General features: G+C 41.4%; 1 protein-coding gene across 1 annotated transcript; it reads left to right on the top strand.

Moving 5' to 3' along the window:
- The first annotated feature begins 685 nt into the window (after nucleotides 1-685).
- gltpa (glycolipid transfer protein a) lies at nucleotides 686-8,321 on the top strand. Its single transcript, XM_078227287.1, has 4 exons — nucleotides 686-745; nucleotides 3,600-3,733; nucleotides 6,423-6,573; nucleotides 7,841-8,321. The coding sequence occupies exons 2-4, from the start codon at nucleotides 3,609-3,611 to the stop codon at nucleotides 8,021-8,023; spliced, it is 459 nt and encodes a 152-aa protein (XP_078083413.1). The 5' UTR covers nucleotides 686-745; nucleotides 3,600-3,608; the 3' UTR covers nucleotides 8,024-8,321.
- The last annotated feature ends 5,119 nt before the right edge of the window (nucleotides 8,322-13,440 follow it).

Here is a 13,440-nt window from a genome sequence, read left to right as displayed (position 1 = left end):
AGTAAAAAGAAAAATAAATTTCAGTCTAACTTGATCAATAGTACATTAGAAACGTGGTCGAATCTGCTGATGCTAACCATGGTTCTTATCCAATTCTGAGATCCTGACATCATTGATTCAGTATTAATTTTCATGCAGTCATTTGTCATAATATATATTTTGACAATCTAATGTAGTACTTGTAGAATAAATCTACAATAGTGACTTAGGAGAGAATGTTCATTTTCTTGCTGATTGTCGTGTATGCATGCACACGCGTGTGTGTGATCTGCTCACTAACCTCCATTGTGTAGAGTGTTGTGTAGATATGATTCGAATCCCTCCAGAAGTTTGTAGTGTTAAAATAAACACATGCTTTGATGTAGCCGGCTGATGAGGTGGAGCACATGGGGATAGACCAGTTGCACCAATATGGTTGGATTCTGTATTTTAATACTATGTGAAAGATAAGCTCGATGAATTGTCAAATGAAGTGTGTAGGAGTATTGACAAACGGATTTTAGTTCAGTACATATAAATTTTGTGCATTCAGACTGCATCCAAATTTTAAGAAAATTACATACACATTCTATAATTAGTCACATTTGTCTAAAAGTGTCACGATTTAATCTTTTAAGCTATTAAACGGAGCTTTACAGAAAGTATAATATTGTACTTCCCCTAAAATTGCATTTATTTATTTTCAGATTGCCTTGGGTCAGCAGTGTTTTCACCAATCAAAGCAGATGTGACTGGCAACATCAATGTAAGTAGTCAGGACTGAGAGAGTCCAAGATGTATGGATTGGTCTGTGCAGTAACTTTTTTGAGCAGGTTAATTCAGTGTGTTGCGGTTGCAGTAAGTGTAGGATGTACAATGAATCTCATTGTATGGTTTCTACCTATGGGGCTTCCCATTCCTGGTCACTGTCCAGCATCTCCACATCATGACTACCATCGACACCGCAAACTACCGGCTCCAAGTGGGGAGGATCGCCAAAAAGATCGCGCATATCGACACAGACATCAAGTTTCGTGTCTTTATAAACTCTGTTTGTGAACAGAATTCCCACTCACCTGAAGAAGGGGTTTGCAGCTTCGAAAGCTTGTGTGGCTTTTGCTACCAAATAAACCTGTTGGACTTTAACCTGGTGTTGTTAAACTTCTTACACTGTCCAGCAACCATTGCTGTCAGTTCACCTGGTGGAATTCTGGTGTGCTTCAGCCATAGCTGTAACGGCCTCCATGGCTGGGTAGCTTGCTGATGTTCATGCATGAGGAGCACTGCGTCAGTGAGCTGATGGCACACTGCCTGTTCTTGTGAAAGCGTATCCCACCTGTGCTCCTGCTAAGTGTATAAAAGGAAATGAATGGCAAGACTCTGCCTGTAATTTATGACAACTATTTTTGCTTATAATCAACTCTGTACCAGCAAAGTAATGTCAGCACTAGAATGAGATTTGCTTGGGGAATCTTTTTCATTTTGCTCCAAGACTACGCAGTCATGAAGATGTGCAGATGAGGGAGACTATTCAGTGTACGCATCTCAACTTTCCATAGAAAGCTACAGTTCTTTACCAGCTTCCACCCCACCCTCAAAAAAGATGCACACTATCTAACTTCAGTTATTCCTGAATATTTTCTCTCATCAGTCTGAACTCGCCTTTATCGGATTTGTATTTTATTTTCTCATCTTCCAGTTATTGTGTTATTAGAGCTTCAGATTTATCTTTTCCATGTTTTATTTTGTAAACCTATATATGTTTGATTCTCAAGTTTTTGTTTACTTTATCAGAGAATTTTGGCCGATAATTTGGATAGTAATGTTGAATATTAGTTATCTTTTAAATCATGTGAACAGCTTTATTTCTACTCGGGTTTTTAAATTCCCTAATAAGAGGTCTGTGTGATTCCATTATAATGCACTTACCTCTGATTGAGAGGGATCTGGGATTCAAGCCTGGCTTCAGGGCTAAATTTAGTACATGGTCTATGGTGGTACTCTAGTACTGTACTGAAGGAACATTGCATTGTTTTGGGAGGGGTGTTGAGCCATCTTGGTGGTTTAAATTGGTACAAGGAAAGGATTAAAAAAGGCTTGCATTTATATAGCATTATTCATGAGCTCCAGTTCTCCCAAAGTGCATCATTCTGAATGAGGAATCACAGTTGTAATGCAGGGAAACTGTTGAAGAAGTTTTCCTAATGTTGGGCTTTGAAGTTGGGAATTAGTATAGGATACAGGACATTTAGTGTTGTTTGTGCGATCTTGCTGTCTTACAGATTTTGGTGTCTCAGGGAATCGAGAGATATGGTGAGCAGGGAAAGTTGAGTTGAAGATCAGACAGAGAGCACATGGTTTTCTATTCCTCCTACTACTAATGTTATAAGTAGACATGGCCTTAGTGTAAAACATCCGCTCTAATAAGTCCCTAAGTACTGGACTTAATGTCAACCTAGATTGTGTTCCAAGATCTAGAACAGCGTATGAACCCATGCTCTTCTGAACCAGGAGTAGAAGGGGTTTGGCTATTTAAATCTAAAAGGCAATGGGAGAATGTGTCCCTATTCATTAAATTCTTGATTGCATTTGGAGTTTTTATTGTCTGTAAGAAGATAAAAGTGCGTAATGTTAAAATACATAGTGATAATGTGAGCTATTGAGTACTCGGGCCCAAGAACAAACCAAAACCAGGATCTGGGATCTGAATGAGGAAAGAGTGAGAATGGAGCAGTATAAAGAGCTGATAATGAGAAGGAGGGAGTTAGCATAGGTGGGTCCATGTAATGCTATGTAATTAGCATAGGAGGGAAGCCAGGGCAGACGAGGTATGCAGTTGATACAATCAATTGATATGCATGGTTTAGCACAGCTCTGATTAGTGGTTTGGCTTCCATCGACAACTTTGCGTTTCTGTAGTGCTTTTAACAGCGTAAACTGTCCTTGTACATTTCACAGGATCTTAATCAGATCAAAAAGATATTGGGATCTGTGCCCGAAGGTTTGGTCAAAGAAGTGGGTTTTTAAGGAGGAGAAGGCCACAAGAGGTCACAGGTTTAGGGTGCTGGGGAGTAGGTACAGAGGAGATGTTAGGGGTAAGTTTTTCACTCAGAGGGTGGTGGGTGCATGGAATCAGCTGCCGATAGTGGTGGTGGAGGCGGATTCGATAGGGTCTTTTAAGAGACTTTTGGATAAGTTCATGGAAGTTAGTAAGATAGAGGGTTATAGGTAAGCCTAGTAGGTAGGGACATGTTTGGTGCAACTTGTGGGCCGAAGGGCCTATTTGTGCTGTAGCTTTTCTATGTTCTAAGGATACAGAGGTTTCATCCAGATATTGCATAGCAACTACATTACAGATTTACTATTTACTATCAGGGACATGATAATTAACAGTAGTTAACTTAATTAACTGATGATTCAGTATGTACTCCTTGCCCCAGTCCCATGTGTTTCTATATACACTCCATTTCACAGTGATCAGTGAAGGAAAGCTCCACTGATTCAGCTGGTAACTTGTGGCCGCGCCCTTTCCTCCGAAGGAAATTGTAGCTAACCAAAGGATTGAATTTTGACTCTAAATCCTTCTATGTGCAAAAGTTGATTATTTTTATTTTATGCAGAAAATCAAGATGGTGTATGAAACAAACCCCACAAAATTCAAAACATTGCAACTGATCCTGGATGCAGAGAAGGAGCAATATGGCACAGAGTGGCCAAAGGTGGGAGCTACTCTGGCGCTGATGTGGCTAAAAAGGTAACCAGTCTAATTTATGTAGCTGTATTTTCCTATTATTTTTGCTTTCTCCCCACAATTTAGCTGCCATTATCCAAGTGGCCGTTCTTTGCACATCAGCTTGAATGGGAGCTGTTTTGGCTAAGAGGTGCACCACAGCAATGCCTAATTCTGTATTCCTGTCATCCACGCACACTTCAGGTGGGCATTTGGTAGCCCTTGGGAACGGAAATCTAGGCTGGCTTTTAACTATTAGGTAGCCATTTAAACGTGACTTCAAATTGAATGTCTCCCTCTCTAGATCTTTACTATTATTCACGTATTTTGGTAGGTTTCTTTAATAGATGCTCTATAAAAGGCCACCTCCTCTTGCCCCAACTCTATCTAATTTGCCTTGTAGTAATTACAGTAATTTTAGTGTGGAAATGTGGTTTCACTTCGAAAATTAGTGCTATTGCCAGCTGTGCGCAGTCACTTGTTTAGATAGTGCCCCGTCTTATTTTCCAAGTCATTAGTCACTAAATCAGCCATGTAACGAACCTTGAAATTGATTTTGTTGTGATGAGCAGCCGGGGTAAGAAAAGGAACATAACAAAGATATAACTGGTGAACCGCAGTAAACAGCATTTTTGTTTTACACTTTCAGGGGATGTGGGCGTTGCTGGCTAGGCCCATATTTATTGCCCATCCTTAATTGCCCTTGAAAAAGTGATGGTGGGCTTGAGTCACTGCAGTCTGTGTTGTAGGAACACCAATAGTGTTCACCAAAATCCCTACGGTACAGAACGAAGCCATTCGGTCCATCGAGTCTGTACCGACCACAATCCCACCCAGGCCCTATTCCTGTAACCCTACACATTTACCATGCTAATCCCCCTGACAAAGGTCAATTTAGCATGGCCTGCACTTCTTTGGACTTTGGAAGGAAGCTGACGCACCCGGAGGAAACCCACGCAGACACGGGGAGAATGTGCAAACTCTGCACAAATAGTGACCCAAGGCCGGAATTGAACCCGGGTCCCTGGCACTGAGAGGTAGCAGTGCTAGCCATCGTAGTGCCCCATCGTGTTGTTAGGAAGGGAGTTCCTGGATTTTGACAGTGACATTGAAGGGATGGTGATATAGTTTCAAGTCTGGTTGGTGTGTGGCTTGCAGTTGTTACTATTTACATGCTTCCACTGTCCTTGTCCTTGAGTTGCCTGTTTGGAAGATGCTGTCAAAGGGTTGGTTGTCGGGTTCTTGCAGTGCATCTTGTACATGGTGCACACTGTTGCCACTGTGCATTGGTGGTGGAGGGAGTGAATATTGAAGGTGATGGGTGGGGTGCCAATCAGGTGTGCTGCTTTGACCTGGATGAGTTTGTTTCTTGTGTTGTTGGAGCTTATGCATCCAGGCAAGTGGAGAGTATTCCATTACAATCCTGACTTGTGCTTTGTAGATGTGGACAGGCTTTGGGGGTCCAGGAGGTGAGCACGGTCCCTAGCGTCTGCCCCGCTCTTAAAGCCACAGTATTTATATGGCTTGTCCAGTTTGTTTTTCTGGTCAATGGTAACCCCCAGCATATTGTTGAATATGCACAAAAGCCGCAACCATTATAGTATTCTGGAAAATTGTAATGGATTAAGCACTAAAGGCTCCATTATCAGCCTGACAGCAGCACATATGCATGTTCATGAACAGTTTGAGTGGAATATCACTGAGTTACACTGCTTTGCTCGTGGTGCACTCTACCACCCGCTTCCTATAATCGCCATTATGTGCTTTTGCAAATAGTCTGTTTACAATAAATTAAGAATCTTTTAGAAGCGTGCAGTATTAAAGAAATAAATTGCCATGAGAGATAACATAGCTAGCTGATGGAGTTGGATGATGTAGGGTGGGAGAAGCCTTGAGTGGCGGGTAAGCACCAGCATAGCCCAGTTGGGCTGAAGGTCAACTTTTGTCATGCAAATTCTGAAGGAATGGAGTTCTACTTGGATGTCCAAATTACATTTTTTTAAAGTGAAGAAGCTACCTGTCCTATTAGATTTAGACCTTTTGTTGCTTTAAAAAAAAGAGAATTGGCATTGATTTTAGCGCACCTCGCATCCTCTGGACATCCCGAAACACTTCACAGCCAGTGTTATACTTTGTGATGTAGCCACTGTTTTATTGCAGGGAAATGGCACATCCAATTCGCACTCAACAGGGTCCTACAAACAGCAATGAGATGAAGACCAGCCAACTGTATTTGGTGTTAGTCAAGTAATGAATATTAACCAGGGCAATGGGAAAATCCCAAGTGCAATGGGATCTTTTATAATCACCAAAGAGTGCAGACAGACCACAATTTAACATCTCATCCAAAAGATGGCACCTATGACAGTGCTGCAGCCCCTTGGGAGTATGCTGAACTGTCAGCTTGTATTATGTACTCTGAGCACAGCTTGAATGCACAAGTCATATGATTATGAGGCAAGAATGCTGCCAATTGTGTCAAGGAATATAACTTGACCTTGTCAGGATCTAATTCTGATCGTGATCTGAAAATGAATTAATTTACATTAATTGGGGGTACAATCATTGTTTCCTCTGGTATGTGAACTGAAATAGGTACATTGTAAGTATCAGTGACTAATAGATTCATGTTTAAACATTTGTCTGATTTTGAAATTGGGGGGAAAAGATCTTGTTTCTGTTTGTGATTTATTTTTTCCACCCACTTTTGCAGGGGTTTGAAGTTCATACAGGTTATGCTGCAAAGTATCGCAGATGGGGAGCGAGATGATGCGAATCCAAACCTCATTCGAGTCAATGCAACAAAAGCGTATGAATTGGCCCTGAAGAAATATCATGGCTGGCTTGTACAGAGACTATTTTCTGTGAGTTTTGTTTTTGCATTCACCCCTTGCTTGAATGTGCTCACACTTGCTGAGCTGCAACCACACTTGGCCAGCATTTACTGGAAGTGAGAAGGTATACATTGGCTGCCAGGTTAATCTTGCATGGGCTCACGCATGCAGACTGACCATTCCTGTGAAGTACTCCAGGGCCTGTGGGGAGATTGCCCATGGATCTCAACATCTTCCAGAGGATTGGGGACCTGGAAAAAAAACATTTCAAAAGAATTGTTCCAACTAGTAGTTTTTCAGCAGTGCTAAATATTCCGGGTTTAAACATACTCCGAATGTTCCAATAACTTCTAGAACCATAGAAAAGCTACGGTGCAGAAAGAGGCCAATCAGCCCATTGTTCTGTGCTGGCCAAAAAAGAGGGGGAAAAAAAACTAGCCGCTCATTTTAATTCCACTTTACAGCACCTGGCCCGTAGCCTTGCAGATTACAGCACTTCAGATACAAATCAAGGTACCCTTTTAAAGCCTCAACCACCAATTTAGGCAGTGAATTCCAGATGTCTACCACCCTCTGGGTGAAAAGGTTTTTCCTCATTTAAGGTTTAAACCTTAAATCTATGCTCCCTGGTAATTGGCCCTTGAGCTAGGAGAAACAAGTCTTTCCTGTCTAGCTTGTCTAAGTGCCTCATAATTTAGTGCACCTCAATTAGGTCACCCCTTAGCCTTCTATGTTCTAAGGAAAACAATCATAGCCTTTTCCAATCTCTCCTCATAGCTGCAATCTTCAAACCCTGGCAACTTCCTGTAAATCTCCTCTGCAGACTCTCCGGAGAAGTTATGCCCTTCCTGTAATGTGGTGACCAGAACTGTGTACACAATTCCATCTGTGGCTTAACCAGCATTTTATCCAGTTTCAGAATTACACCCTGCTCTTGTATCCAATACCTCGCCCAATAAAGGAAAATATTCCGTATGTTTTCTTGACCACCTTGTCCACCTGTCCTGCCATCATTAGGGACCTGTGGGCGTGCACTCCAAGGTGTCTCACTTCCTCAACCCCCCTCAATATTTTTCTATTTATTGCATATTCCCTTGCTTTACTGGCCCTCCCCAAATCTAAAATTTTAATTAATTTGCTTAAGGAACCGAGTTTGGAATTACTGATGCAGTCGGTGTCAAAGTCCACCAGATCTGGGAGACCAGATATCAGCCAGGATGCTGGACAATTGGGATGTGCTGAGGGGCAACATTTGAAGTGTTGACTGCAACACGTGACCTTGCATTTTGTTTTGCAGGCCGCAGTTTACGCAGCTCCATATAAAGCGGACTTTATGAAAGCGCTGTCAAAGGGTAGAGAGGTCAAGGAAGAAGAATGTGTAGAGAAAATCAGACAGTTTTTAGTCAACTTCACAGTGACTATCGACGCAATCTATGAGATGTACACAAAAATGAATGCAGAGTTGGATTACAAGGTCTAACACTTGCACTGAGTCTGCCTGTCTTATATTCTTCCTCTCTCTCTCTTCCGCAACTCCCCTTCTGCCCCTTGCCCTTCCTCTGAGCAATAAACTAACTGTAATCACTGTGATTTTGATAACTTTTTAGGTTGCTGTTTCTACAGGGTAATGATCATTAACCAGCAGTAATTAGTGTGGAATCCAGGCAGAAGAGACACCATCTCAGTGAAGTTGATCTATGTGAGAGTTACTGTGTACTTCTGAACCTTAATACTGTAATTAACACTGAATTAAATCAAAAACCATCAGGTCCATCCATCCCCTTAGTCCTACCAGCTGTTGATTTATCTGATGAAATAGTGGAGGGTATATTTTCTAATATAAATTTTCTTTGCTTGTATTAACTGATCACAGAACAAGTTACAGGGTTTTTATAGGATTACTCTCAAAATACAATTCATTTTTCACCAGGGAACTAATGTGGCCTTTGACTGTTTATAAAGGAGATGTTGAGGATAATGTGAAAGCTCAACTTATGAATGTTTCATCTTTTAATTTTCCATCGTCAGGAGGCCAGGCTAACTTCTTATCATTTAAACCGAGCAGTTCATACTGATAAATGAAACAACGTTCTTTTCTGAAACAGTTACTCGCTGTTTTACGGGTATCCTGTGTATTATCCTGTGGTTAAATTTAGATAAACTGACAATTTAGGTGTCAAATTCCAGCTCACTGAATCCCATTTCCTCCCCCGCTCCTACTTCTCTATTAATGGCCTGTTGGGATATGGTGCAAATGACCCTATCTCATCCAAGTGGCCAGTTCTCTCTGTGTGAGCCCAGACAGTAGCCAAATCAGCAGACTGTTTGGCTGTGGTGGGACATTGCACACAGTACAGGCTCAAGTTGCTGAGCAGCAAATCAGCAAATAAACTCTCTCTCTCTCTGTGTCCTCGTCCACATCCTCAACCCACAGGAGCTAAATCCAGTTCTTGTTTGGCGCAGACGTTCACTAATTTGACACCAGACCTGGGAGGGAGTCTGTGACATTCCATTCTGGATGGCTCACTTCAATTAAAACATCAGGGGAGTGCTCACCCCGTTATTTTAAATAAAGAAAAATGTTTTAAAAAGGGGTTGAAGTACGCACAGTTTAGAAAAAAATCAGTGTGAGCCTTTCCTAATGGAAGTGGAGCATTCCTTGGCCTCGTTAGCAAAAGATTATAAGGGGCTTGAACATAAGGGATAAAATTGTCAGCTTTTTCTAACTGCTCTCTTTGCAGAGTTTTCAGTCTGGGCTTTCCCTTTTCACTTATTAAATCTGAAAACCTCGCGATCACTGCAGGATATTGAAAATTTGCCCCCAATCTGGTGCTTTAAGTGGTTCTGGTAGTGGATGAGGTAGTGGCAGAACCTGAAAATGAGCAGTCGTCTTTGGTCTAAACCAGTGAAGCTGAAACTAAATGTATCCAACTAAATTTAAACCAAGACTGAAGAGACTGGCCTTGGTTTTTATTGCCGAGAGCAGTGAGCTGAATCAGCTGCTTTAATAAGTCCAGATTGTTCTTTTCTAATTTTAAACTTGATGCATTTCAAATAGTTCAGCACCCTATTAAGAGAGACCCCTTGCTAATTGTTCATTTGCCGGTTACTGTTGTGATTCTGTCTCCGCCTCTCTCTCTGCTGCGCTTTTCTGCACTCTTGCAATATCAAATTGACGTTTCACTTCCAGGTTTTGCTGGCTTTCTGTGGGGGGAGGGGTCAGTTTCAAACTGCACTTCTTTTGAGAGCACGGAATGAAATAACTGGAGCGGTTAGCTGAAAATGAGCTAATATGGCCAGTTTTTAAAATATATTGCAAGATCCAGTGACCTCTGGGTATACAGTCCCTTGATGAGTCTTTCAAGATGTGGAGATGCCGGCGTTGGACTGGGGTAAATACAGTAAGAAGTTTAACAACACCAGGTTAAAGTCCAACCGGTTTATTTGGTAGCAAATGCCACTAGCTTTCGGAGCGCTGCTCCTTCGTCAGGTGGAGTGGAGAAATGCTCACAAGTTCGTGAGCATTTCTCCACTTCACCTGATGAAGGGGCAGTGCTCCGAAAGCTAGTGGCATTCACTACCAAATAAACCTGTTGAACTTTAACCTGCTGGTGTTGAGTCTTTCCAGCCCAGGGATGCTAGCCGAGATCAGAGTCATCGACTCTGACAAAACCAGCAATTTAAAATTTGGAGCTTCCTTGTTCTGTACTTAATTCGGCAACAGGTGGTTCCTTTACCCATTCAGCATTAGGAAAATTGAGAATGTGTGGTTTTGTCTTAATTGCCACATTCAAATCACTGTTAGCATGAGTTACTGTTCAGGATCGTGCCTCTTGACAAAAAAAAAATCTCTTGAATACTCCTGCCTTGGAATAATTCAGCGATGAGTTGTCAGTCTTGCTCCAAGATGTGGCAAAGTAGATTTTTGTGTTGGAGAATTGTCAAATTAGTGCAATAAAAAATAGTTGAGTAGAGGGAGCTTGGTATCTAGCAGTGCTGGCTTTAAGTGCCTGATGCTCATAACATGGAGAAATCTTGTATTCCTGTGCACCAATATCCCCTCACTTTGAGCACAAAATTTCCAAAAGAGACCTTTATACAAGGAAAGGTAGGAGGAAAAAAAGATGATATTGTTCCTTCAATTGTCACATTGAACAAAAGGAATTTCTGGCAAATTATGTTTAACTTGACCTGAGTTAAACACGTGTGCCAACTGTGTTTTTGTATCACCTTGAAGGACGAGGGTGCACTGTGTGGTGGTCGGTGGGAGATGCGGTGTGTGGCTATTGGTGGTCCCATGACAATATTGACTAAAACCTCAGTGCCTTCTCATTGCTGCTTGTTATAAATGATTTTTGTTTTGAAGCCTGGACAGCCCAGGTTCACTCCTAGCAATCTGAGACCATGTTTTAAATTGTAGTTAGGATCTATAAACTATGATAGTTTGAAGATGAAGTTTTCAAGAAATAATGAAGCATTTTTTTTGATTTGAGGTAGGAGAGAGGATTTCCGTTTTTAAAAATAGTGTCCCAAGATCATTCCAGCTAACTGTTTCCACAGAGTAAGTCTGTCATCTAAGTATGTTTGATGTTGAACAGATTTAGAGTTTGTTTGCACTGTGTTTCAGTTTTAATATGGGGTCTCATGCAATGGCCTGAAACTTGGGCTTTACATATTCTGATATGCTGTTGACTGTTGCACTTTGCTGATCTTGTGTGCTTTTATAACATCTTTGTTTAATTAACTCTATTTAATGAAGTTCTTTTTCTTTTGGATTTGTTAAATAATAATGGAATGAATAAATAGTGTATTTAGGGAAATCTCAATGCCATTGGTTTATCGAACCACAGCTTTTATAACCATGAGGCATAACATTTTTAATCCTTAAAAATTGCAATCATTAAGTTTTGCAATTTATAAAATGAATCTCTTTCCACTATTTCTACCTCACCTAGAACTGCTGGTTTGTATAAAATCTGAGCTTGCCAGGAGGGCAGCAATGTATGTGTGTGTGTGTACTTCTCCTTATTCTCTGCCCATGTTTGACAACCACTGCATTCCCTTCCCACAGGATGGAATGCTTTCACTCACTGAATCTCTGCTTGATGGCAAGGGGCTGAGAATTGTTCAGGTGGATTTGGGTTTTCAAGTTAGTGTCAGCATTTGCACTGTAATTGAACAGTGGGTGATGCCATTAACTGGACATGTGCCCTTGACCCTTGGTTTAATGCTACAAACTGGTAAAGTGAGCTAAAAATTAACCTGAATATGCACCATCTGAGTTTACTGTTACTGGTTGGCAATGGGTATGACACATTTTGGAAAAACAACTGCTTCGCTGGTTTGTTAATGTACCAATATCCCCCATTAAAATGCATGGAAATAAATGCTTGTTTATTATCAGAGCCATCCATTTATTGCTATCTGTGATGACAGCTTAACCGCTCATAGAAAAGCCAGCATCATTAGCAATATACAGTTCTGTCATGTATTGCAAGGTGGCAACCTATCTCCAGTGCATGGCAAGCCAATAAGCATCTGGCAGAGATGGATTAGTGTTTCAGAAGGGTCCATTCACTCAAACCTGCTTGGTCAGTCTAGACATGTTCCTTTTGTTAGTTGGGCAAAGTTACCAGTTCTGATGAGGGATTATCTTTAAGCTAAATCCTTTGACCTTGCCTGCTTGTCAGGTTGACGTTGAAGGGTGTAATGGGGTGGCAAAGTGCTTAGTCTCCTGGAAGGAGGAAATCAAATAGGGGAACCTTTATCTAAATCTATCTGAACTCTGAAACATTAGCCTCTCTTTGTTTTGGATATTGGTGGAGCTGTTGTCTGTGTCTAACATGTTCTCTTTCCTTCAGATGTGCAGTTTTTTTCTCTCTTTTCAAATCCTCTGTTTAAAATGATCAGAAATCTCTTGCGTTTCTGATGTCTTAACATGCTTGTTGCACCACTGCCTTCTGATGCACTGCTGACTGGGTGCTAACCCGGCTAACACAAAGCAATGAAATCCTCCAAGGTCAGGCGAGATCTATGGCAGGTTGTTTGTTTTGGGAGGGATTTTCTGATAACTCTGAGCCGGTCGAAAGCCTTCCTTTTTAGATTTATTTTGTAATTTGTACTGGTGTGTATTTGTAAAAGATTACGTGTGCTAAATACTGCAGAAAATGTCCCTAGTTCAAATTCTGTTACTGCTCTGATTATTTCCTGGTAACTAGATGTTGATTTAACAGTTGATAAATTTGCAGCAGTTATACGAAGATCATTTATTATGTTAGCATAGATGTTATGCATTAACAATCTAGAGCATACTGACTAATGGATTGGACAGAGACTGAGCAACTATAGACCTGAATAAGTTAATCCTTCCCTTGTTTGGCAGGTCACAATTTTTTTTATTTGAGGAGGTCATTGGGTGATTTCAGGTCCTAAAGTTCATCCGAGGGGTTCAGGCCATGGATATAAACTGTTTTAAGCTTGTGGTTCATGATGTCACCCAAATACATCTCTTTCCCCTCCCTGTGTGGTTCTGCTGCCTTCTAAAATTCCATGTGTTCCACTCAAGGGGTGGCACAGTGGTTAGCACTGCTGCCTCACGGCATCAGGAACCTGGGTTCAATCCCGGGCTTGGGTCACTGCCTGTGCAGAGTTTGCAAGTTCTCCCTGTGTCTGCGTGGGTTTCCTCCGGGTGCTCCGGTTTCCTCCCACAGTCCTAAAGACTGCTGGTTAGGTGCATTGGCCATGCTAAATTCTCCCTCTGTACCCGAACAGGTGCCGGAGTGTGGCGACTAAAGGATTTTCATAGCAACTTCAATGCAGTGTTAATGTAAGCCTACTTGTGACACTAATGAATAAACTTTAAAAAACACTTTGTTTTACTATGGTTTGCTATTGGTG

The sequence above is a fragment of the Mustelus asterias genome, chromosome 13, assembly GCF_964213995.1.
Source record: "Mustelus asterias chromosome 13, sMusAst1.hap1.1, whole genome shotgun sequence".
NCBI lineage: Eukaryota > Metazoa > Chordata > Chondrichthyes > Carcharhiniformes > Triakidae > Mustelus > Mustelus asterias.
The sequence above is the reverse complement of the archived record's forward strand: the minus strand, read 5'-3'. Positions and strand labels throughout refer to the sequence as shown.